General features: G+C 41.5%; 1 protein-coding gene across 4 annotated transcripts in view; it reads right to left on the reverse strand.

Moving 5' to 3' along the window:
* Window positions 1-19,709, reverse strand: part of CDK5RAP2 (CDK5 regulatory subunit associated protein 2) — a 99,031-nt gene extending 79,322 nt beyond the window's left edge. For all 4 annotated transcript variants that reach the window (XM_039506079.1, XM_039506078.1, XM_039506080.1 and 1 more), the window contains exons 1-8: window positions 19,520-19,709; window positions 18,927-18,994; window positions 15,568-15,635; window positions 10,153-10,263; window positions 8,897-8,973; window positions 7,098-7,221; window positions 4,192-4,346; window positions 1,594-1,756 (exon numbers count right to left, since the gene is read on the reverse strand). In XM_039506079.1, coding sequence (XP_039362013.1) covers window positions 1,594-1,756; window positions 4,192-4,346; window positions 7,098-7,221; window positions 8,897-8,973; window positions 10,153-10,263; window positions 15,568-15,635; window positions 18,927-18,994; window positions 19,520-19,572 — 819 coding nt within the window. In that variant the 5' untranslated portion in view covers window positions 19,573-19,709. The remainder of the gene's footprint in view (window positions 1-1,593; window positions 1,757-4,191; window positions 4,347-7,097; window positions 7,222-8,896; window positions 8,974-10,152; window positions 10,264-15,567; window positions 15,636-18,926; window positions 18,995-19,519) is intronic.
* Window positions 19,710-23,042: the final 3,333 nt, after the last annotated feature.

The raw sequence follows: 23,042 nt of genomic DNA on the forward strand, positions 1-23,042 counted from the left end.
TCTGAAGTAAAAATACTTAAAGCTTTTGGGTTCCATCATTAATCATTAAAAATCAGACAGTGAGTGCTTCATATCCAGACTCTCTTTTGGAGCTTGTTAAGAGGAGTATGCCTCCAAACCAAGGTAGTTAATAAAATTTATAGCTATAGGACTCCAACATTATGACAAGACTATATTGTAGATTTCTAGAAAACAACTTTCCCAAATGAGATCTTTCTACAGAATTGTACTATGGAAAACTAAAGAAAGCCATTTTCCTTGATGACACACGACAACTCTGCTTGACAAGTTACCAAAAATGCATTTTTAAAGGGGCAGTTATCTATGACAGCAGGGCACACTCGAAGTCAATTTACTAAAAACTGCTCCATTTTAATTAAGACTTTATGGGGGTAATTTTCCCCAGAAAAGAGAGAGAGAGAAGCAGCAGCAGCAGCAACTTATACTTTTAAGTATCTTTAAGACAGGGGTTCTCAAACTGGGGGCCAGGACCCCTCAGGGGGTCACAGAAGGTTATTACATGGGGGGTCGTGAGCTGTTAGCCTCCACCCCAAACCCCGCTTTGAATCCATAATTTATAATGGTGTTAAATATATTAAAAAATGTTTTTAATTTATAAGTGGGAGTCACACTCAGAGGCTTGCTATTTGAAAGGGGTCACCAGTACAAAAGTTTGAGAACCACTGCTTTAAAGAGGACAGTGCAGTAAAGGTTATTTATTGTACCAGTAATACCAGTCAAATCTCTCTCATCACTATTACACCCTGATAAAAGAATACTGTTTCTAAGGTGGATATAGCCACGGCCACTGAATAATAAAGGAACTGATTTTGGCCCTCATGCCATAAACTGATTTTAAAAGAACTATGTTAAGCCCGATGAACCTCAAAAATAATATTCCTGATCAAATCAAGCCAGGGTAGATCAATCCTCATTTATGGTTTGAAGAGAGCCTTGAAGACTTCAAACTAGCCTTAAGACTTGCTTCTGTTTTCCAATATTCAAGATAGTGTTTGACTTTCTCCACAAGGCACGTAAAATAGACAGGTGACTGGTAGATAGTTCCCTCTGTAGAATTTGGGGGTTGGCCTTCTCTATTTCCATGAGACCTGGTTATGCCTACCTTTACTATCAAAGCCTCCCATCCAGACCACAACAGTGAAGAGATCATTTTAACTTTCATGTGATATTCTGTATTACATAAGGAGAGTTCTCTATTAAAGGGGAAAGCCTTAATAAGAATTACATGCCTATTGGCTTCAGCTCAAAACATCTAGAGGATTATTTTTGGATATCTATTATGAGACAATGACATATTATGTGCTACAGAATTGTGTAGAAAACATAAAATTACCCCCCAACAATGAAAAAAAAACTCTGTGACGTGACATCTCAACAATGAAAAGCATGAAGTGTAGTAGTGATCAATACTGGCTGCCAAAACTACAAGGTGACCAATGAAAGGAATTTGGGATGGAGAAGTTAGAGGGTGGAGGAGGCCTCTGGTCACTTATTTACAGTTATCCTTAAAACCTTTAAAATCCTAAACCATGTGAGATTCGTAACGGTCAAGTTTTCAGTCAGTTTCCTCACCTCTATCTCACTATCTTTTTCATGCCTCAAAGCAACAGTAAGTTCTCTGATTTTTTCTGCAGGTAAGTTCCCATCACAAGATTCACTTTGAGACTTTTCCTCTTCAAGGTGCTGAATTATAGCTTCTTTACTTTTCAGAGACAGAGACAGTTGCTCTATAAGTCTAAAAAATTACAAGATGTGGATATTAATTTTGCATCATCATCTAAAATTAAATACCAAACCACTGTGGTAGATTCTATGGGCAACTTCCCATAGGACAAAGAGCACTGGTAACTCAAATGACCAACCCCCCTCTTTCCCTCCATAGTAATCAGAAAATTTAAAGCAAGCAACTAATAGAATCAAAATTATCTAAAAATAATTTTTATTTTTTAGCAACAATACTCTCTTCAAGTACACCTCTACCTTGATATAATGCTGTCCTCGGGAGGCAAAAAATCTTACCGCGTTATAGGTGAAACCGCGTTACATTGAACTTGCTTTGATCCGCCAGAGTGCGCAGCCCCATCCCACCCGGAGCACTGCTTTACCGCGTTATATCAGAATTTGGGTTATATCGGGTCGCATTATATCAGGGTAGAGGTGTACTGGTAAGAAAGTAAAATGCTTAACCCTTTCATCCTAACATGTTCCACATGAAGAGTGCTATATCTAAATGCTCTAATATTTAAGAGTGTCATCAGTACAGACCACTTCCTACCAATTTCTATATTACACACACACAAAGTAATGAATGGCAGAACATGTATATATTAAAATATAACTGGAAGGAAGTATGTAAGCTAGAGCACATTAGAATCTTAATGTCTTTGCATGGAATGGGATGGCAAATGTCAGTTACAGTCCCTTCCTTACTCAAGTGCTTGTATCGCATCTAACTTGCTTCTATTGATTTAATAAAATAAAAATAAAATAAAAAACACAACACAGTTGAATTTTCAGCCCCATTTAACAGCAGTTCCCAAACCACTGTCCATGGACCACTAGGAGTCCGAGTTCTTCCTGATAATCTACAAAATAAAATCTTTTGATCAAATAACCGAGGGATTGAGAGTACAGGTAGGTCCAACAGATGCATTCTCCAATGAAGTGGTCTGCAGACTAAGAGCTGGAGATCCACTGCCGTGTAGCAAAAGCAGTGGATCACCACCAGTGTTTGGTGGAATAACAATTGAAATGTAGCCTCACATAGTTGTGGTTGTAATTCAAGACTGAAGTTCCTAGACTCTTACATTGCCAAACCCATGCAGAGTGAATATTTCAGCCCTTACAGTAAACTCTCTCCATTAATTCTCAAGTTTTCTACGCCCAAAAGTATTTGCGCTGATCCAGCATCCAAGCATCTATCCCTAGTAGATCAATGCAATACTGGACCATAAAAATTGAGACATTCTGATCACCCTGTTCTCCCACACTTTAGCAGCTGCTCTCTCACAAGCTACTAGAGTTAGAAATTAGCGCTTTACCCGATTTGAACATCTCAGGAATTATCAAGCATTTCTTGTATTCAGTACAGCATGATTTAAGGTTAAGTATCAAGACTTATTAGTGCAAGTTAATGACTTATACCACTAGAGAGTTCAGATTCACAATTTTCCAACTGTATAAAACATTTATATCTGACAATTTATGAAATATCACACTTAAACCTGTCATTAGTCCAGCAGTCTGTTTTAGACACTACTCCAAGAACACACACAGAAAGTTAAAGGACTCGGACAAATGTAACCTTCCATCTGTTAATAGTGTGGACCAGCTGTGCAGTTCAGCATCCAATAATCGGAAGAGACATTCGCTACAGTTAAGCCCATGAAGACAGATTTTAAGAGCTCCCCTAGACTCTCACTGACAACTGAAAACTTTTGCCGGGCCGACCTCTGCTGACTAGATATACATTTTTATCGCAGATATTCACAGACCCTCTGAAGTTTTAATTCTAAAGAGGAAAAATGCCCAGAACCTGATATTCCTCCCCCTTCCCCCCCCGCCCCAAGTTGTCCCCATGTTCACATTACCTCATGGTCACCAACTCATGATTCATGCACTTTTCATCTCCCATTAACTCAAAGACCTCCAAAAACTAACCAAAGCATTTACAGTCCAAACTGCTGCACAGTATTTTCTACTCCTGCTACAATTACTAACCTCAATGGACATGTCAATGGGATTGAATAGCATGTGAACACCATGAAAGCAGGAAATGGGTACAAACATACAAATCGTAGCCCCCTCCCCCCCTTCAGCAATGGCTCAATAAGTATATTATTCTTGCACACAGATAAAAAGCAATGTGGCCACGAACATGCTTTAAAGCAGTGCATGCATTTCTAGGTCATATGCCCTCACCCACTCTTCATTTTCAGACCACATTTAAGGCTCAATTTTCCTATGAAACATGTAGCTAGTAACACTGGTTGCTGGGTTTGTTCAACAGCTCATTTTACAACACAGGTATTAACCGCTCCTGGATCTCAGATATATCTGAGAGTAGGATCAAGCCCTTAAAATCTATTTCATATTGACTGGTTTGTTTTTATCACCTTTTAACAATTAACATTTTCCATTAGTTAGAAAGATTATCAATAGACGTCTGACCTGTCTTTTTCTGGCAGTTCTGCAATACTATCCAGCTCCTTCAGATGTGTATTTGTAACTCCAGAGAGTTTTTGTTCGACAGCCATTCTTAGAACTTTCTCCCTCTCTGTCATTGCAAAGGCTTTTTCCACTTCTTCTTGGGCAGCTTTAAGATTCTGTACTCAAAATAAACAAGCACAAGGCATTGGAACATTAAAACCAAATGTTCAGCAAGTTCTTCCATGCTACATTTCCCTTCCCAGCATTGTATATGGTTAATCATTAGGTTTAACATCCTTAACACCTCTAGTTCACCCTTCACTAAGATCTGCAAGTGCTCTATAAACATTAATCAATGAACCCTCAACATGCACCCCTGAGTAATGAGTATACAATCTGCATTTTACAGATAAAGAAAATTAGGTATAAAGAGGTGAGGAGACTTGCAGCAAGTATGTAGCGGACCTGGAAACAGAACGGAGTTCTCCCAGCTGCAGTGCTTTGCTTTTTCCACCAGACAATGCAGGCATAGCCTACAACTCTTGAACTTGAGAAATAAATATTTACAATCAAAAATCAAGGAGATGTTAAATCAAGGAAATGTTTTACTCTGTAAAAGATCAAATCGATAGTCATAGCTATGACGGAAGCAAGAAGTACCCTTTCCGATATATATATTGTCCGCAGTATTCATCAAGACCTGCTATCAACACACACTGTCCACAGAGACAATTTTCTCCCCAACACCAATCAAAACATAGGCAAGAGCTGTAAATTCTCGCCAAATTCTTCAGGAATTTTCTGATGACGTTGGCAGTGATAAAGAGAATACATACTCTCCCAGAGTACATGAAGCAACTGGTCTTAGTGGTTATGCTGAAAATAACCAAATGGCTGGACTACTGTCTAACATATCCTGTAGCCATTTCCCCAACACTGTCTTTGTCTCCCTATGTACTTCTCAATCTTCCTTACTCCTCCCATTCTCGCCTTTGTGCATCTATGATCATTGCTCCCTATGCCCAGAACAGTTTCCCTGTTATCTGCCAAGTAAACGCATCTTCAATTCACTGCTATTTGGGGTGGGGGGGGGAGCGCCTCTTTAGGAAATCCTTTATCATTAGTAATGCCCAGACCCCTCCACTCCTGAAAAAGTTGTTTTATGTCTTGTGTGTGTTCACTTTTAAATCAAAACCTCTTCAGGACAGAGAACATGGCTTGGCTATGTCCTTTGAAGCTGTGTAAACTTACGGTGTTATATTAAACATCTGACTAATAATATTTCTATGTTTGTCTGATTCAGAAGCATAAAGAAAATTAGCCTCGGAGGCCCACACCATTCTTTCCAAATTGAATGAAAACATTAAAATAACCTTGATATTAGAATATTTGCCAATCTTCTGTTTGATGACTTTCTACGCAAACAATGGTCTGATGGATCCCTTTGGCACAGAGAGGATTCTCTCCATCCGCTGACATTAAGCTAATAACACCAGTGAAGTGCAAAAGAACACTCTGAGAATACAAATATTAAGATTCCAGCAAACTAAAGGGAAGGTTGGAGTTGCTGCTATCCCTCTGAAGGAGCTCTCCCCGTCTAGGGATACTGCTAAGTCATCCCAACAGAGACCACAATCCTGAAGCTCATAACAATCTCTCTTAAAGTATCTCTTTTTTCCTGAGTGGGAGAGTATACCTTTGGAATATGTCAGAATGCATCAAGTATACATCTTTTGGGAAATCTTTTCTCAGAGAAGGAACCCGCACCCACGCACAAAATCTCACCCCCCTGGACAAATTATACAAGTTCCAGGTTGTGATATGTTATCAGTATATGCTGAATATATATTTCTGGAACTAGGTACATGCATTTCCAGCAAAGGGCACTTAATATAAATTTGTTTGCTGAGTGGTTCTGCCTCCCTTCTTGATGAGAAAGCACTTTTGTTTGGGGAGGGAAGAGGGGGAAGGGACTGTCAGAGAGCTCCCAATGTCTGGCCACTCAGCTGTGAACACATGTCCCAGAACAGCAGGTTTTATCATAAATTAGTTGGGAGCACTTGGGCAAGCCCCTTGTAAATCCTTCAGAACCATATCAATGACCAGTATTTGGCAGAGGTAACCCGTCACTGACGGAGGAGTTCAAGAAAGTTTTGCTAAGATACCTTCTCAGAGACACACAAATTAATGTGCTACCAGACTCCTGCTGCAGTCAACACCTGGCAGATGGGATATCATAATCCAATTCCCACCAGCACCACAGCAGATACTGGAGTGGAAGGCAAGTGAGCAAAATACAAGATAGTACCTCTCAATCCATCTTTCCAGAAATAGGTATTGCGGGTGACCTGTCACAACCCAGTCACATATACTGAGCACAGACTTTAGAAGTCTCCGTGTCACAGACTCGTACCGGTATATAAAGGTCTCTAACACCAGAGTTATTGGGCCTGTGGAATGACACCACCTCTTGCAGCATGGTTTCACTGTCCTAACAAAGCAGAGACTTTGCTGGCAAGACCTTTCAAAATCCACTCCCTCATTACCCCCAAGTATCACAGATAACCTTTCACCTCTCCTGCAAAAGCCTACCTTGCAAGAGATGGACTCCTCAACCCTAATTAGGAGATAATATGCCTTGTTCTAAACATACCCAAAATCCCCTAGAGCAGTAAGTACTTTGTGGGGCTCTGCCCATCTTCCACATTCCGAGATTTAATAATATTTGACAAAGCTTCCCCATTCATGGCATTTATTCTATTTTCATTCTGGCTATTTTTCTAGTGAAGCTGAAACAGCGGCTCTGAAAGCAGCATTTAAGCAGGTCACAATGCTAAATATCTCAGCTGAGAGCACAAAGGCACTAGGGAGCTCTGCACAGCAGAGTCAATAACTAATTCAATTACTCTTCAATATTGGAGACTTGCCTCTTCCAAAAGGTTTATTCTGCTGGTGAGAATTTCTTCCACTTGTTGTACTTTCTTATGAGCCTCTTCTTTCACGCGCTGTATTTCAGCATCACCACCTTGAGCCAAGCTTTCAACCGCTTTACTGCAAGAACAAGATGTAGAAATCTCCACATTTAAGAGTGCGGATCATGCTCATAATTAGTGCTTGTACTTTTGAGAAACAACAAGGTAATTGGGCATCTTTCCTGTTTTTCCATCGGTAACAGACACTGTACTAGCATGATCAGATTATGGCTGCACAGCATGACGCACTTAAAGCATGGGCACGCAGAATATATAGGCAGAGGGATTCCAATGTACCTGCATGTTCTGTATGTTACTTTACGGATTAAATATAAATGTCTACATTTATAGAACAATGATTGGGGCATTGTCTCTGCTTGATGTAAAGCAATGAGAGTTTTCCACACAAGTCTTGTCACAGTTGATAAGAGCCGTTTCTATTATCAAAGAAATGATAATATATATAAATGTGATACTATCTTGATGTCTTTAAAGCTTCAACAATTATCTCAAGCCTCTGGCAATGTTAAATTTCTACAGAAAGCAGCATTACAACAGAAAATGAACTAGTTGAAGAGCACACATATATATAAATCCCTACCCAATTCTCTTTTCCCTAGTTTGGAGTGCTTTTTTAAAAAAAGACTCAGGACTTTGTTGGTGTTTCTTATATAATGAAGTGGCAATCCTACCTTTATTGTGCTTTACCTATTTTTCCTCAATTCTGCTTCCTATCATGAGCTTCAGTAGTGCATGCTTCCCTACACTGACCAGCAATATGCCTTGACAATGATCTGGAGGGATCATATTTAAGGGTAATTGGGCAAATCAGTCTGTGGGGCCCCATTAGAAACTTGGCCTCTCAGGCTGCCAACGAGAGGACTCATTAGTGACAATTTGATACTTTGTGAGGTGAACTACAGAGAGACCTAAATTCATTGAACAGATGCCACTTAGCAACTGTTAGCTAGTAACAGCTTTCAGTCACTACCAACCTGGATTGGTTATCAACCAGGCACCTGGAGGTGAAGAGTTTTATATCCAATTACCAGTCCTCCCAAGCCATCCAATTTTTCTACAATACACATCTCTTCCAGCTTATACACAGATACAGTAACATTCACAATCAAGAATCTGAACAACACACTGATAAAGTCAGAATCAAGTTAAATAGTCACTGGATAATACCAATTGGAAGAGCTTATTCTAATCAAATTTACTAGCAACCCAGTTTTTAAAAAATTAATTAATAATAAATGTGCACATTTTTTAGATTTTTGAAGAACGGGAAGTGGCATGTTTCACTTTCAATCAGTATTGAACTAACGTCCCGCCACTGCTGACAATGACACTTCAGGTACCATCTTTTGGATGAGATATCAAAACAGATGCCCTGAGGGCAAGTGACCATTAAGCTCTGAGGACATCTTCATCTTTTACAAGCATTGGGATGTTAAGCCAGTCCCAAAATTTCGGCAATTACATTCTATCTACCTGAAAATACTCCTGGAGGTTCAATTTGATATGATATTCTTCACTGCCTATTCTAACTACGTAATGGTCCTTTGTGCTTTTAAACAATCATTGTATTTCACTCCAGAGATAGGTGAAGCAATTTCTAAACATGAGTTTGCAAAATCCTCAGGGATCCTCATGTATGAAGGTACCAAGAAGACTCATTATATACATGGCAAGTTCCTGACAGTCCTAAGTTCTAGAAAGGTTGCAGACCCTTAGAGAGACAACATACTTACGAGGCTTTGATGAGCAGTTTTTCCCTCTCCTGCAGGTCACGTTTCAGACTTTCTACCTCAACCTTCAGCTCAATATTCTACAACACAAAGTTAGATGACAAAATGCCGCACAAGCCAATGCAATGCAAAGTTAACCCTGCACATTGATTACATTTTCCTGTAATAGGCGATAAATTCAAAAACAAATTAGGTGCAGAGTTTGATGGAAATAGGAAATTACTTCAGATTCTTAGCCTTCAAAAGAGTCTTTATTGTACAAGGCTTGAAAATAGTCTCAAAAGTCTCTAAAGCTTCTTAAAAATCATAATATTACAACACCACAGTATATGTCCCACAACAACATTAAAGACTATTTTCCCTTTTACCATATTTACAAGGAAATTTGTCATTTTTTAAAAACAGATCAACCCAGTTACCTTCAGTTTTTCACAGCCATACAAGCGGTTTTGCCTACACAAGATATTTAGGGTATGTCTATACTACAAACCTAAGTCAACCAATATTACATTAACTTACAGCCACCGCATGTCCACACTACCCTGCTTGGGTCGCTGGTGCGTTTCCTCACCAAGAGCACTTCCACTGACCTAAGAGGTTCTGAGGGGGCTGCCCCCTCTGACCTGCCCATTCCCCAGAGGGAGCAGGGGTAGGAGGGAAACTGCCTAGGGCTTCTCACGTCCTTTCCCCCACAATCCCGGCTCCCAGCTGGGAGCAGGGTCCCAAGCCATCTCGGCTTCTCGGCCCAGCTCCCAGCTGGGAGCAGGGTCCCAAGCCGCCCAGCTCTCCAGGGAAGCAGGGGCTTTCTTGTCACTTTGACGTCTCCTGTAAGTACCATAGCAGGAAAAATAACTGACATTCAGGTGGTGTAGGTAGCAGACTTGACCTTTCATTTTCTTCCTGCTATGACTGGTCTGGGAGATTATGTTGTGAACATTAACCATCAGTGATATAACTTAATGAGAAAACTCCAATAATCACAAGAACAAGGTATTTAAATTAAGATTTCTGAGAAGAATAACGCTCTGATTTATTGTTTTAATAATTTAATTGTTCGTTAGCAAGTACTGAAAAATTGAAGTTAATCTTTCATATTGTATAAAGGTCATTTTAATCCCTTTATTATTGCATATAATTAGACTGAAGTGAGAAGAACTGGCAATACTGAAATTTCCAACAAAGGACGAACATCAATTTTTCAGACAGTAGAAACTGTTTGGAAAGATACACTGTTACTTTCAACTATTTTAAATACCTACAATTTTGTAGATATCTTCAGTTGGACCATCAAATTTCTGCTGCATTCGCTCCTCCAGAAAATATATACGAAGCTTTAGGTTGAAGTTCTCTTTTTTCAGGTCAGTTATTTGCTGTTTAAGAAGAGAAATAAACAAACTATGCCACATTTCACAAGTAAAATTGATATTGTATTTGTTTTAGTTCCTCACAGTACAAAAGGCAAATAAAAAGTAAAAGATCACAAACTAACAGACCATGAAGATATGAGAAGTTAAAAAAAAAAAGTCCCTATTTAAAAAAAAGAACAGGAGTACTTGTGGCACCTTAAAGACTAACAAATTTATTTTAGCATGAAAGCTCATGCTAAAATAAATTTGTTAGTCTTTAAGGTGCCACAAGTACTCCTGTTCTTTTTGCGGATACAGACTAACACGGCTGCTACTCTGAAACCTATTTAAATAGTTATCCAACAATAGAAATGGACACAGTCATCTTGACACCATCCTAGTCAAAAGTAATAAATTAATATTCTGCAAATACACTAGAATTGTGGGACCATCTCACATGCGCACTGCCCCCAAACTATCCTCCCTTAGGCTACTTCTGACATTCTAAACCTCTGAACAGCTTTCAAATCAGCTGCTTCACCCCTTACATCGATCCAAAGAGAGAAAGAGAGACCACCATCTTTTCTCTCTTCTCCATTATGTGGAATTCCTCTTGCCTATCGACACTCCCCCCCCGCCCAAAAAAAACCACACTGGCGCAAGATCCAGAATAGGTAATACACTTGCTACTAATTTGGGACTGGATAAGGGCCAATATCTTGAGGCTAGAAACACCTGCTTTCTGCTTACTCACGGACAGCTAGGAATCTATTCCACCCACATCACTTCTAATGCAACAGCTCCCCACAAAGCCATGAGACACTGGCCCTTAGGGGAAAAAACAGCTATAAGATTGGATTTTGTTAAAATACAACATATTTTAGCATGACATTTTGCAGACCAGAAGGGAATGCCCCTGCCCCAAAGAGCTTACAAATCAAGTATTAAAGCAGCCTGGCTTTACAGGCAAAAGGATTTTAAAAAATTAGGTTTAAAATATTTTTGTAGTAGTTATTTTCCTATAAAAAGGAAACTTGAACAAAACACATGAAAGTGTGGAGTATAAAGGTTTTATTGGTAAAAGCTTGGAATGTCTCTACATCAATCTTGAGGCAAAGCCACGAGTAAGTCTTGTCATCCCAATCAAATGCCAATAAAAGTTTTATCCTACAGAGTCACATACTTTACAGTACAACTGTTAGCGTATAAATACACGCAGGGTATTAAAACAAGTCGTCTTGTACCGTTGTCCTTTAACAATTGTGACTTAACTTTCCCAATAGGAAGAAGGCATATTAGTTAATGATTTCATTAAAGAGAAAGTCTCCTTTTAAATTTTTTAAGAGACCAAGCATGAAACATTTATTCAAATAAAACAAGTGCCTCCTGCCAGCTGCTTTCTGGAGAAAGAAACTGAATATGTAACTGAGCAACTAATAAAATATTTATATAGGCTTCTCTAGAATGACAGTGTTGTGCAGCTTGCAAAAATTATTAACAATACAGTTTTTTAAAAGATGATTGGCCTGTAGAAGTTAGAGTTTTTTTCTCAAAAATAATTAATTCTGAGCCCAAAAATGCAATCTCTTCCTCTAGGCTGAGTCGTTCTTGCTCACTGAGTAGCTACTTCCATGAGTAAGGACCACGCAAGAGAACCTGGGTTTTCAGGACTGGGCCAACAGTCTGCACACACTGCTGCAATATGAGGAAGGTTATCTACTTTATCAGACTTTGGAAGTCTTCACGGTACTAAAAAGCAAAATGAATGATCACGAAGAGTGATAGAGCCAAAGCTTGTCTACACACCAATTTCGGTGTGTTGTTGCATCAATTTAGTTAGACCAATGCAAATATGTGGGAATACACAACCCAATTTAAGCATTCGCACACAAAGTTGCATTGATTTAATTAAACTGGTGCAACATCACACCTTAGTTAAACCAACGCGACTTTGTGTTAAGACCAAGCCCTAGAGCAGTGGTCTCCAAACTTTTTACCTCGTGCCCCCCATGCTCCTGTCTACACCCCTCCGAGCCAGAACTGGGAACAGGGACATGGATGGGGGTAAAGGGACCAAGGCTGGGGCCACAGCTGCGGGTGGATCCGAGGCCAGGAGCGGAGCCTCAGCCAGGAGCCAAGCCCAACTGCCAGGGCCAGGGGTGGAGCTGGTGAGTAGTGCTCCCTCCCCGGCCCTGTGGGGGGCTGGACTGGGCCCCAGCTATGTCCCCCACAAACTTTCCTCCGTGCCCCCATAGGGGGTATGCCCCGCAGTTTGGAGACTTCAGCCTTAGAGCTGAAGAAAATACTGAAACCCTCTTTTGCAGCAGTCTCAGAAGTCAAGAATTTCTCATATAAATGAAGGCTGTAGAATTGAGCCCTGAGGGACCAAACCTGCTCACTTTACTCAAGCAAGTAGTCCCACTGAGTTCAGTTTGACTATATGTAAGAATCATACAAACAATATTTAGCGCTTAATTCTTTAAATTGCCAGCGGATTATTCCAGGTTGCCATTATTTTAAATAGCTCGGCCAATAAAGACACTGAAGTTAAAAACATATGAACGTTAAGTTATGTTAGTGAAACTTTTTTCTAGTCCTATGTTCATCACATCTGCAGCACAGAGCGGAGCTAGGGCAATATTGACAGTTTCGGAAAATCCCATCCTAAGTGCAAACGACAATTAAAATGCAACAATAAACTAAGAACTAAAAAACACAAATGCCAAACAAACTCAGAGCAAAGGTGATTCAGTCATACCCACAGACTTTTCAGATTACATCATGCAATTAAAATGACAGCTCAATAAAGCCACAATGTAAAATGTGAGCAAGTTAACACAGCTGTAGGAATTTTAACTCCGAGTCTCCAGTTTTAACTTATTTTTCTTTAAAATTTCCTTATTTCAAAATGTAAACAAAAGAAAATAAACCCAACAAGTTTCTTCAGAGAAACTGACTCTGCGATTCAAGTACAATCTATACAGCCAGGTGCCATACGACAGCATCAGTAGGGAAAATAGCACTTGTCCTTTTCGATTTAACTGCAATTCCACTTTTACATAAAGCCACTTTTATGCAAAATGACATCTGTCACCACAGGCTGTGGTTTCACTGCACAGTAACAGTTCCTGCCAGCATAGGCCATTTTCCAACAACAAAACTGTAGTTAAATGGTTGAGAAGAAAAACAAAACAAAAAAAACAGTCCTTAGCCACGTAACCAGACATTCCTCCTTTCCGCTTACCAGTGCAAAATAAATGGGGAAAGGACACAGTTAAAAAGTCTTTTTCCTTTCACTCATTTAACTGCATTTCCAGTTGCACACAAAAGCAAGCTTGGTGCAAAAATTCCTTCTGCTGCAAAGAAACCAGACCATACGAGCACTTAAATTCCTATTTCTATGCATGTTCAAACTCTACACACTAATTCCTTAGGGCTCAGAACATCCTGTGCGCCTGCACAAAGAAGGAAACTTCTGTGCATGAATCTCCCCACTGCCCACGCAGGGGTCAACTGTCTCCTCTGCTCTGTTCTTCCTCTCTCATACAGGTCAGGGACATCACTCACATGGAGAGCAGCATACCATTCCCCTCAAATGTCCTGCAGAGAATCCACTGAAAGGTTAATGCTGCCTCAGGATGCATGCACTGCAGATAGTAACTTTTCTTCACAGCCGCTCTACATGGAAAGCAGCAACATCAAGCATTATCTGTAGCTTTGCCTAAACTAGGATTTAAAGGTGTGATGAGATCACACTTCCAAATCATAGTCTAGACAAGTCTGCAGCTGCCAGAGAACTGGGAGAGGAGAAAAGACCCCTATGAAGGGGATACCTGGAGCCAGCATGGAGGCCCATGCAGAGATTGTCCTAGCCTCTAGCAGAACCCAACATCCATGAGGACAACCTTGAGAATTTGAGGGTTCTGAACCATTGGGAGGAAGGAAGGATGGAAACCCTGTGCCTGTTCTGTAGGGAGGAAAACACAACCCATCCCTTTTTTCCCCCCTCACATGGAACAATCTGGGAGAGACTCCACAATGGGAATCTCATGGAGTTTCCCCAACTCTCCCACAGCACTTTTCCTTGGAAATGGACAATCTGAATCTTTAAAGTTACCAAGCCACCCCAAAGTAATTATTCCTCACTGGGTAGTCACATGCTATGTTTAAAATATTGAGCTGATCTGAACGCAAAAAACAGTAACAGTTGTTTTAAGCAGGTTATTCCTACCCCATCTAATATTTGATGGCTTAAAAAAGAGAGTCAGACAAGGAGTTTGTAACAGCTTTCGCCAAAGCTTTCCAGAACAATTCATGTTTGGACTGACATCAAGCCTGTGAAGGGCCCAGAAGTATTTGAGAAAGGTACAAGAAGCTGAAAGAAGGATTTAGAATGGAAACAAACGCTCAGCCATAACAATGCTACAAAATGCAAACAATGCTAAATTTTTAATCAGTTACACATTTTAAAATCATATGCCCTAAAAAGTAATTAAGTCTTATCTTTTGAATACCAGAAAGATCCTACAACATATATGATGGTTTAGTTATGTTACAACCATTCAGAGATCAGAAACTGGCAGCTTTATTAAAGACTGCTAAATAATTTATTCAGTTGAAATCCCTCACATTTGGGAAAGTGGCAACCCCTCACCCCCACATTTTCACAAAAATGTTCATGATATTCTAATAAGCTCCAGTAGCAAGTTTTCCAAACCAAATCTGACAACAATACAATTCTGTTCCACATATTCTATCAGTTAAAATGACATTGCCTATTAAGTCAAAAATGCATTTCCTTATTTGCGTTACAAACACATTTGGCTAGTAAATCTGATGGCAGAAGGTATTGATATAGCACTCAGCCATTAAAAAAATTATGCCGTCCCTAAATCAATGCACATTCAGTCATTCTTTGAAATATGAGGCTGCCATTGATTCTTTGTAAATACAATTATGAAGTCAGACAAATGCCATATATTGCATTGTAAAGATATGCACTAATACTATTGTTTAGGAGGAGTTTTGAACACCGAGCCGTGCCCATTGTTATTCAGCAACTAAGATGGGAAGTTTGCTAGCCCTAACAACAGGATTTTGCTTCAATCTTGAAAGTTACAGTTCAAAAGTGGTGTTAATCATGGACTTCAACAGAGTTATGCTAATGGACACCAATTGAGGTCTTAGCCCAGAGTCTGCATGCATTTATTTATGGGTACCCATGAAGTTATTGTACATCTCTGTCCTGTCAGTAGTCATTTCCGCAGTACAATGATAGGATTTAGTAACCAACTCGGTCACTAAATTTTACATTACAAATTTACTTACATTTTCATAATCCTTCATGGTCCGAGCTCTGGTTGGTGAAACTGCATCTTCCGCCACATCCAGTAACGCTAGACATTTGAGAAGACAATTAGAACAGATCCAAATACCAAAGGATGCAAAGGTACAATTTTATTCAGAAGAGGTAAAAAGCTTGTTTTAATATCAGAATGTATTAAAAGCATTAAAACATATTTGTCATTTCATGTCCCCTTTTTACATTATGGACTAAACGAGTTGTGACAAAAAACAAGAAAATCCAGACAAAAGGTACCATAAGCATCACTGTATAAAGGTGTTGAGCACCAGCAACACCCATTTAAATCAATGGAAGTTGAAGGTGCTCGTGACTGCACAGCACTGGCCCACACAAGACCAAGACTTGCATACATGGAAGATGTAGCAAAGAAATATTAACTACTTCTCTATGTATATGGATTAGAAATAATGAAAATGTGTCTCTCCCATGTACTCATTCTGCAAGAGCCAAAATTTATCAAGGGATGCAAATATGGCACTATTCACATATGCTGTTCACATATGCAAACTTTAAAAAGAGTGGGAAAAGAGGTTCTATACAAAAGATTTCAAGAAGCCAAATAATACACAAAATGTAACATTTTATATTCTCTCTCTCTCTCGTTGAGGTACCAAGGTCTGAGTTGTCACAATTTAGAGGAAATATTGAAATAAGTACTTTCAAAGTTATAAAGTAATTCTATATACTCAAAACAGCCTTTCAATATTCCCAGGAATGCCAACCAGAAGTCTTCAAACGTGGAAGATTTGATTAACCTGACGAGATACTGTAGGTGCTCTACGAACTATGTAACAGGATCACAGCCATACTGCAATGTAGGTATATTTCTTATAATTGCTTGCTTTCATATTCAACATTCTTCCAGAGAAGGTATATGTAAATTGCTTTCATTATTGCATGGCAGAAGTTAGTTGAAATTCAGTCTACAATAGATTTGGCTAAATACACAAAAGAATAGTGGGCAGAATAACATTCAAAATACAAGGCCAAAAACTGGCTCCCAGAACACAAAAAATTGCTATAATTGTGCATTATTAGTTTTCATAGAATCACAGAACTGGAAGGAACCTCGAGAGGTCATCTTGTCCAGTCCCCTGGCAGGGGACTTGTGGCAGGACTAATTATTTAGACCACTCCTCACAGGTGTTTGTCTAACCTGCTCTTAAAAGTCTCCAATGATGGAGATTCCACAACCACCCTAGGCAATTTATTCCAGTGCTTAACCACCCTGACAGTTAGGAAGTTTTTCTTAATCTCCAACCTAAACCTCTCTTGCTGCAATTTAAGCCGATTGCTTCTTGTCCTATCCTCAGAGGTTAAGAAAAACAATTTTTCTTCCTCCTCCTTGTAATAACCTTTTATATACTTGAAAACTGGATCCATGCCCCTTCTCAGTCTTCTCTTTTCCAGACTTAAACAAACCCATTTTTTCAGTCTTCTCTCATAGGTCATATTTTCTAGACCTTTAATCATTTTTCTATGGACTCTCTCCAATTTGTCCACATCCTTCTTGAAATGTGGCACCCAGAACTAGACCCATACTCCGATTGAGGCCTAATTGGCGTGGAGCGGAAGAATTACTTCTCATGTCTTGCTTACAACACTCCTATTAACACATCCCAGAATGATGTTCGCTTATTTTGCGACAGCGTTACACTGTTGACTCATTTTTAGCTTGTGGTCCACTATGACCACCAGATCCCAGTACTCCTTCCTAAGCAGTCATTTCCCATTTTGTCTGTGTGCAACTGATTGTTCCTTCCTAAGTGGAGTATTTTGCATTTGTCCTTATTGAATTTCATCCTATTTACTTCAGACCATTTCTCCAGTTTGTCCAGATCATTTTGAATTTTAATCCTAAACTCCAAAGTACTTGCAACCCGTCCCTGCTCGGTATCATCCACAAACTTTATAAGTGTACTCTGTATGCCATTATCAAAATCATTGATGAAGATATTGAACAGAACCGGACCCAGAACTGATCCCTGTGAGACCCCACTGGTTATGCCCTTCCAGCATGACTGTGAGCCACTGATAACTACTCTTTGGAAACGGTTTCCCGACTAGTTTTGCACCCACCACTCCATCTAGGTTGCATTTCCCTAGTTTAATTTATGAGAAGCTCATGTAAGACAGTATCAAAATCGTTACTAACATCAAGATATACCATGTCTACTGTTTCCCCTCATCCACAAGGCTTGTTACACTGTTAAAGAAAGCTATCAGGTTGGTTTGACATGATTTGTTTGGGAGAAATCCATGCTGACTGTTACTTATCTTATTATCTTCTAGATGTTTGCAAATTGATTGCTTAATTGTTTGCCCCATTATCTTTCGGGTACAGAAGTTAAGCTGACTGATCTGTAATTTCCTGGGTTGTCTCTATTTCCCTTTTTATAGATGCGCACTATATTTGCTCTTTTCCAGTCTTCTGGAATCTCTCCCGTCTTCCATGACTTCTCAAAGATAATCATCTATGTTACTTCAAAATATATATTTCAGGCTGTATTTTCTCCCAAACACACAGCCACCACACCATAAAGCAAAACATGCTGAATTACTATCCCCGCTCAATACAATTCAGTAATACCTGATGGTAATGCTTTTTTAAAAAACATATATGTATAAGGAATCTGCAATGCGTAACTGGACTACAGCTGGAAAGTCTGGTGAGAGACTTTCATGTGACATCCCCTAAAACAAAGCACTAAGTGAACGACCATCATCTTCTCGGATGAGTAGTACACAAAGTTCAGGAACAGATTCTGAAAGCTGCTAAATGTCTTGCAGGATCAGGACTTTAACAACAACAGAAACTTAATATGTTGGTATCTTGGACTAACACCAGTTTCTGTAGCAATAGCTTGAATTTATAAAGTTTGTTGGTTTTCTTAAAGGGACATTCAAAAATCATATGGTGCAAATATAAAGATTTATTTGCCACTGTTACTAACATCTATTAAAAGTGAATAGGACTTTCATGTTTACTTTTCACTATTTATGCTCTTTGTTAACTTTTGACATTTCTACCAGCTGGGTAATTAATTCAGTTTCACTTTGTAATCAGTTTCACTTTCAGCTTTTCAGGGCTGCAATATCTGGATTGCAAATGCTGTGAGAATGATTAATGGTTTGGAAAAATACGCGGTTATCACAGGAACATTACAGAAATGTTTCTTTTGGTCTTCAGTGCTGCAAGAACAAGTTAAGTCCCTGCAAATAAGATTTTTATCTTTAAAACCGAATTTTGCAGTCTCCTAAAATAAACATTAACGTGTTCTCGACCCCTTCCTTTTCACCATCACATGTTAGCTGCCCTTACCTCCACTAACTCCCAGGCCAATGCGAGGTTCATCCCTGGAGACATCTGACAGTCTGGAAATACTGACGCTAGGAGTGAGACAGTGATGGAAAGTTTAGAAACCCCACAAAATGTCCCTCCTCCCTAAATATTTCCAGCATCAGTCCCCCACACAGTACGTGACAGATACCGAGAGGGAGGCGAAGGATCCAGGTAGCAGCCTAGCACCCCTTCCCCAATATCAGACCCGACAAGATATGAACAGCCAAGCAGCCTCCCCCCGTGTCGAACCCGTGGGACGGAGGGATATAAACAGCATCCCTGCCCCAGGGTGAGACCCAAGCAACAGCAACCTCGCACTTGGGGGATGAGGGGCTTCAATGGCGAGCACCCGCGCCCCCGTATCAGAGCCAGCCCAGGGAAGGGGGGGGTGTAAATCCCGAGCTCCCCTGCCCCACATGCCAGACCCGAGGGGGGCTAATCCCGAGCGCCCCTACCTACCCCGGGAGATGGGGGCGTGCATCCCGAGCGGCCCTGCCCACGCCAGACCCGGGGTGGCCCCCACCACCCCCAAACCAAACGGTCCCAGGCTGCCTGTCCCGCTCCGCTCCTACCTGCCGCCAAACTCCACGGGCAGGGTGGGGTCCTCCCCCGGCAGCGAGTCCATGGCGGCGCCGAGCCCTGCAGGGACCCTCCAGCGGCGGCGACTCCGGTTGTTATTGTCTGAGTTTGGCGGCTTCGTTGGAATTCAAACGGCCACGGCCGCAGCCGCTTCCGCCATCTTGTATACCCGACTGTGAAGCCGCTGAGGCCGATCTGGAAGGGCACGGGCGGCGGGCACGATAGAAATCTATGGGGGCGCCGCCATCTTTGCTGAGGGCACAGGCTGGATTTGTGTGGTCAAACGCCATCTTGACTGAGGGCAGACATTGCGGTGACCACGGGCAGCCGCGTTCAGGACTAAGAACAAAGGAGGTAGTGAATGGTGGCAGTCGCCATCTTGAGTAAGGGCAAAAGAAGGGACCCTATAAGCAGCCGCCACACTTAACAGAAGAGCGAGGGAGAGTGTGACTAGGCGCCATCTTTAGTCAGGGCAGGAAGGTGCGCATGGGAGTCGCCATCTTTAGCCAGGGCACAGTTGGAGTAGGAGGCACAGTATAGGGTGGAAATGGTTAGGATCCCCCAGTGTGTCACACACTGTACAGCCCTCTAGACTCACTAAGATACTACAGGCAGCCCTGGGGTGGAGAGCAGCCCCAAGGAGCATGCAGGGCTTTGCACCACAGGGGAGAGAGGGCTACCTCCACCCTGACAGAGCAGGCCCTGAAGTTGGTAATGGCCCACGTGAAGCACAGGACCTGGGGCCTGCTTCTCAGAGCTGTTGAGCCCCCTCAACTCTTGAAAAAAGGGAAGGGGACACGGTGACCAGACAGCAAATGTGAAAAATCAGGACAGGGGTTGGGGGGTAATAGGAGCCTATATAAGAAAAAGACCCAAAAAAATCAGGACATCTGGTCACCCTAGAAGGGGAGTATCTCTGAAAGTGAGGCCCTCACTGTCTCATCCAGCCCCCCAAATAGGGTTGCCAACTTTCTGATTGCAGAAAAATCAACACCCTTGCCCCGCCCCCTGCCCCGCCTTTTCTCTGAGGCCCCACCGATGCTCACTTCATTCCCCCTCCCTCCATCACTTGCTAGCCCCCATCTTTGCTCACTCTAACACTCATTTTCACCAGACTCGGGCAGAAGGTTGGAGTTCGGGTGGGGTGAAGGCTCCTGTTGAGGGTATGGGCTCTGGGCTGGGGCTGGAGATTTGGGGTGTAGGAGGGGACTTTGGGGTGCAGGAGGGTCAGGGCCAAGGGGTTCAGAGTGTGGGAGGGGGCTTGGGCTGGGGCAGGAGGTTGGGAGCAGGGGGTGAGGGCTCTGGCTGGGAGTGTGGGCTCATGGGGAACCAGGGAGGAGGGGTTTGAGGTACAGGAGGGGACTCAGGGCTGGGGCAGGTGGGCGAGGGCTCTGGCTGGGAGTGTGGGCTCTGGGATGAGGAGTTTAGGGTACAGGTGAGGGCTGGGGCAGAGGACTGGGGTGCAAGGGGTGAGGGCTCCAGCTGGGGGTACAGGCTCTGGCATGCAGCCAGGGATGAGGGGTTCAGGGTGTGGGAGGCGCTCCAGGCTGGGACTGAGGGAGTGTGGGAGGGGATGCGGGCTCAGGGATGGAGTTTGGGTGCAGGAGGGGGCTCAGGGATGGAGTTTGGGTGCAGGAGGGGGCTCAGGGATGGGGCAGAGGCAAGGGGTTGGAGTGTGGGAGGGGGTGCGGGCTCCGGTTGGGTATGTGGGCTCTGGGGTGGGGCCGGCACTGAGGGTTTGGGGGTGTAACAGGGGGCTCAGGGGTGGGGTGCGGGAGGGGATTCGGGGTGCAGGCTCCAGGCAGCACTTACCCTGGGCGGCTCCCCAGAAGTGGCAACATGCTATTTCATCTCTGAGAATGGATTTAGAAAAACTTGAAACTATTATACCCAGTTAAAATAAAAGTGTGTAGTACCAGACACTCAAGTACTGCAATGCAAGGTATATACTTATGCAGGTGCTATAGCTATAGCTAGAGAGATTCATAAATTCATCAGGCCTAAATGGAACAGTGTGATCTAGTCTGATCTTCTATATAACACAGGCCATAGGACTTCCCTGAATTAAATCCTGTTCGAATTAGTGCATATCTTTTAGAAAAACAATCAATCTTGATTTTAAAATAGCCAGCGATGGAGAATCCACCACACCACCGAGTAAATTGTTACAATGGCTAATTACTCTCAATGTTTTCAGCCACCTGTTATACCTTTGTCTGCTAGGTTGAAGAACATGTTATCAAAATGTTGTTTGCCATATAAACTGTGACCAAGCTACCCCTTAACCTTCTCTTTGTTAAATTATATAGATTATGCTCCTTGCGTCTGTCACTATAAGGTGTTTCCCAATCCTTTAATCATTCTCATGGCTCTTCTCTGATGGATAGGCAGGTACTTTGTGTAACATACCTAATAAAAAAGTAAGTATAAGTCATACAGCTATAGTTCCATCTAAAAGATCTGGGGCTATCATATACAGGATATGGTGGGCTAATTATCAGTATGGCAAAAATCATGTGACCGTATGTAGTTACTAAAATCCCAGGATGGAATTACAGTAATAATTTCAAAGCTTTTTGTTATTTTAATAGCTGTCTATAGTATAATATATGGATCTAAACCCAAGAGTTCTACTTTCATAATAATTCAGCCTGAACATACTTAAAACATAAGAACATAAAACGGCCATACTGAGTCAGACCAAAGGTCCATCTAGCCCAGTATCCTGTCTACCAACAGTGGCCAATGCCAGGTGCCCCAGAGGGAGTGGACCTAACAGGCAATGATCAAGTGATCTCTCTCCTGCCATCCATCTCCATCCTCTGACAAACAGAGGCTAGGGACACCATTCCTTACCCATCCTGGCTAATAGCCATTATTGGACTTAACCACCATGAATTTATCCAGTTCTCTTTTAAACGCTGTGATAGTCCTAGCCTTCACAACCTCCTCAGGCAAGGAGTTCCATAAGTTGACTGTGCGCTGCGTGAAGAACTTCCTTGTATTTATTTTAAACCTGCTGCCTATTAATTTCATTTGGTGACCCCTAATTCTTGTATTATGGGAATAAGTAAATAACTTATCCACATCACTCATGATTTTATATACCTCTATCATATCCCCCCTTAGTCTCCTCTTTTCCAAGCTGAAGAGTCCTAGCCTCTAATCTCTCCTCATATGGGACCCGTTCCAAACCCCTAATCATTTTAGTTGCCCTTTTCTGAACCTTTTCTAGAGCCAGTATATCTTTTTTGAGATAATAACTTGAAAATAATTGTTCTAAAATTGATTTGCTTGCCCAGTGAAGAGAAAGGATAGTCAGAAAGTACTGCAGAAGAGCTGGTGTTTTGCCAAAAATAATTTGCTTAACTATACATTGCATCTTTAGCATGTGTTTTGTAGCTGTAGGGGTGTTACCTTTTCTCATTGGGTGTGTGCAATTTCTGTTAGTGCTACTTTCATGCATTAAGGTAGATACTTGAATACAATTAGCAAACAGTCTTGTGGCATCTTACA

Source organism: Mauremys reevesii, linkage group 19 (assembly GCF_016161935.1).
Source record: "Mauremys reevesii isolate NIE-2019 linkage group 19, ASM1616193v1, whole genome shotgun sequence".
NCBI classification, from domain to species: Eukaryota; Metazoa; Chordata; order Testudines; family Geoemydidae; genus Mauremys; species Mauremys reevesii.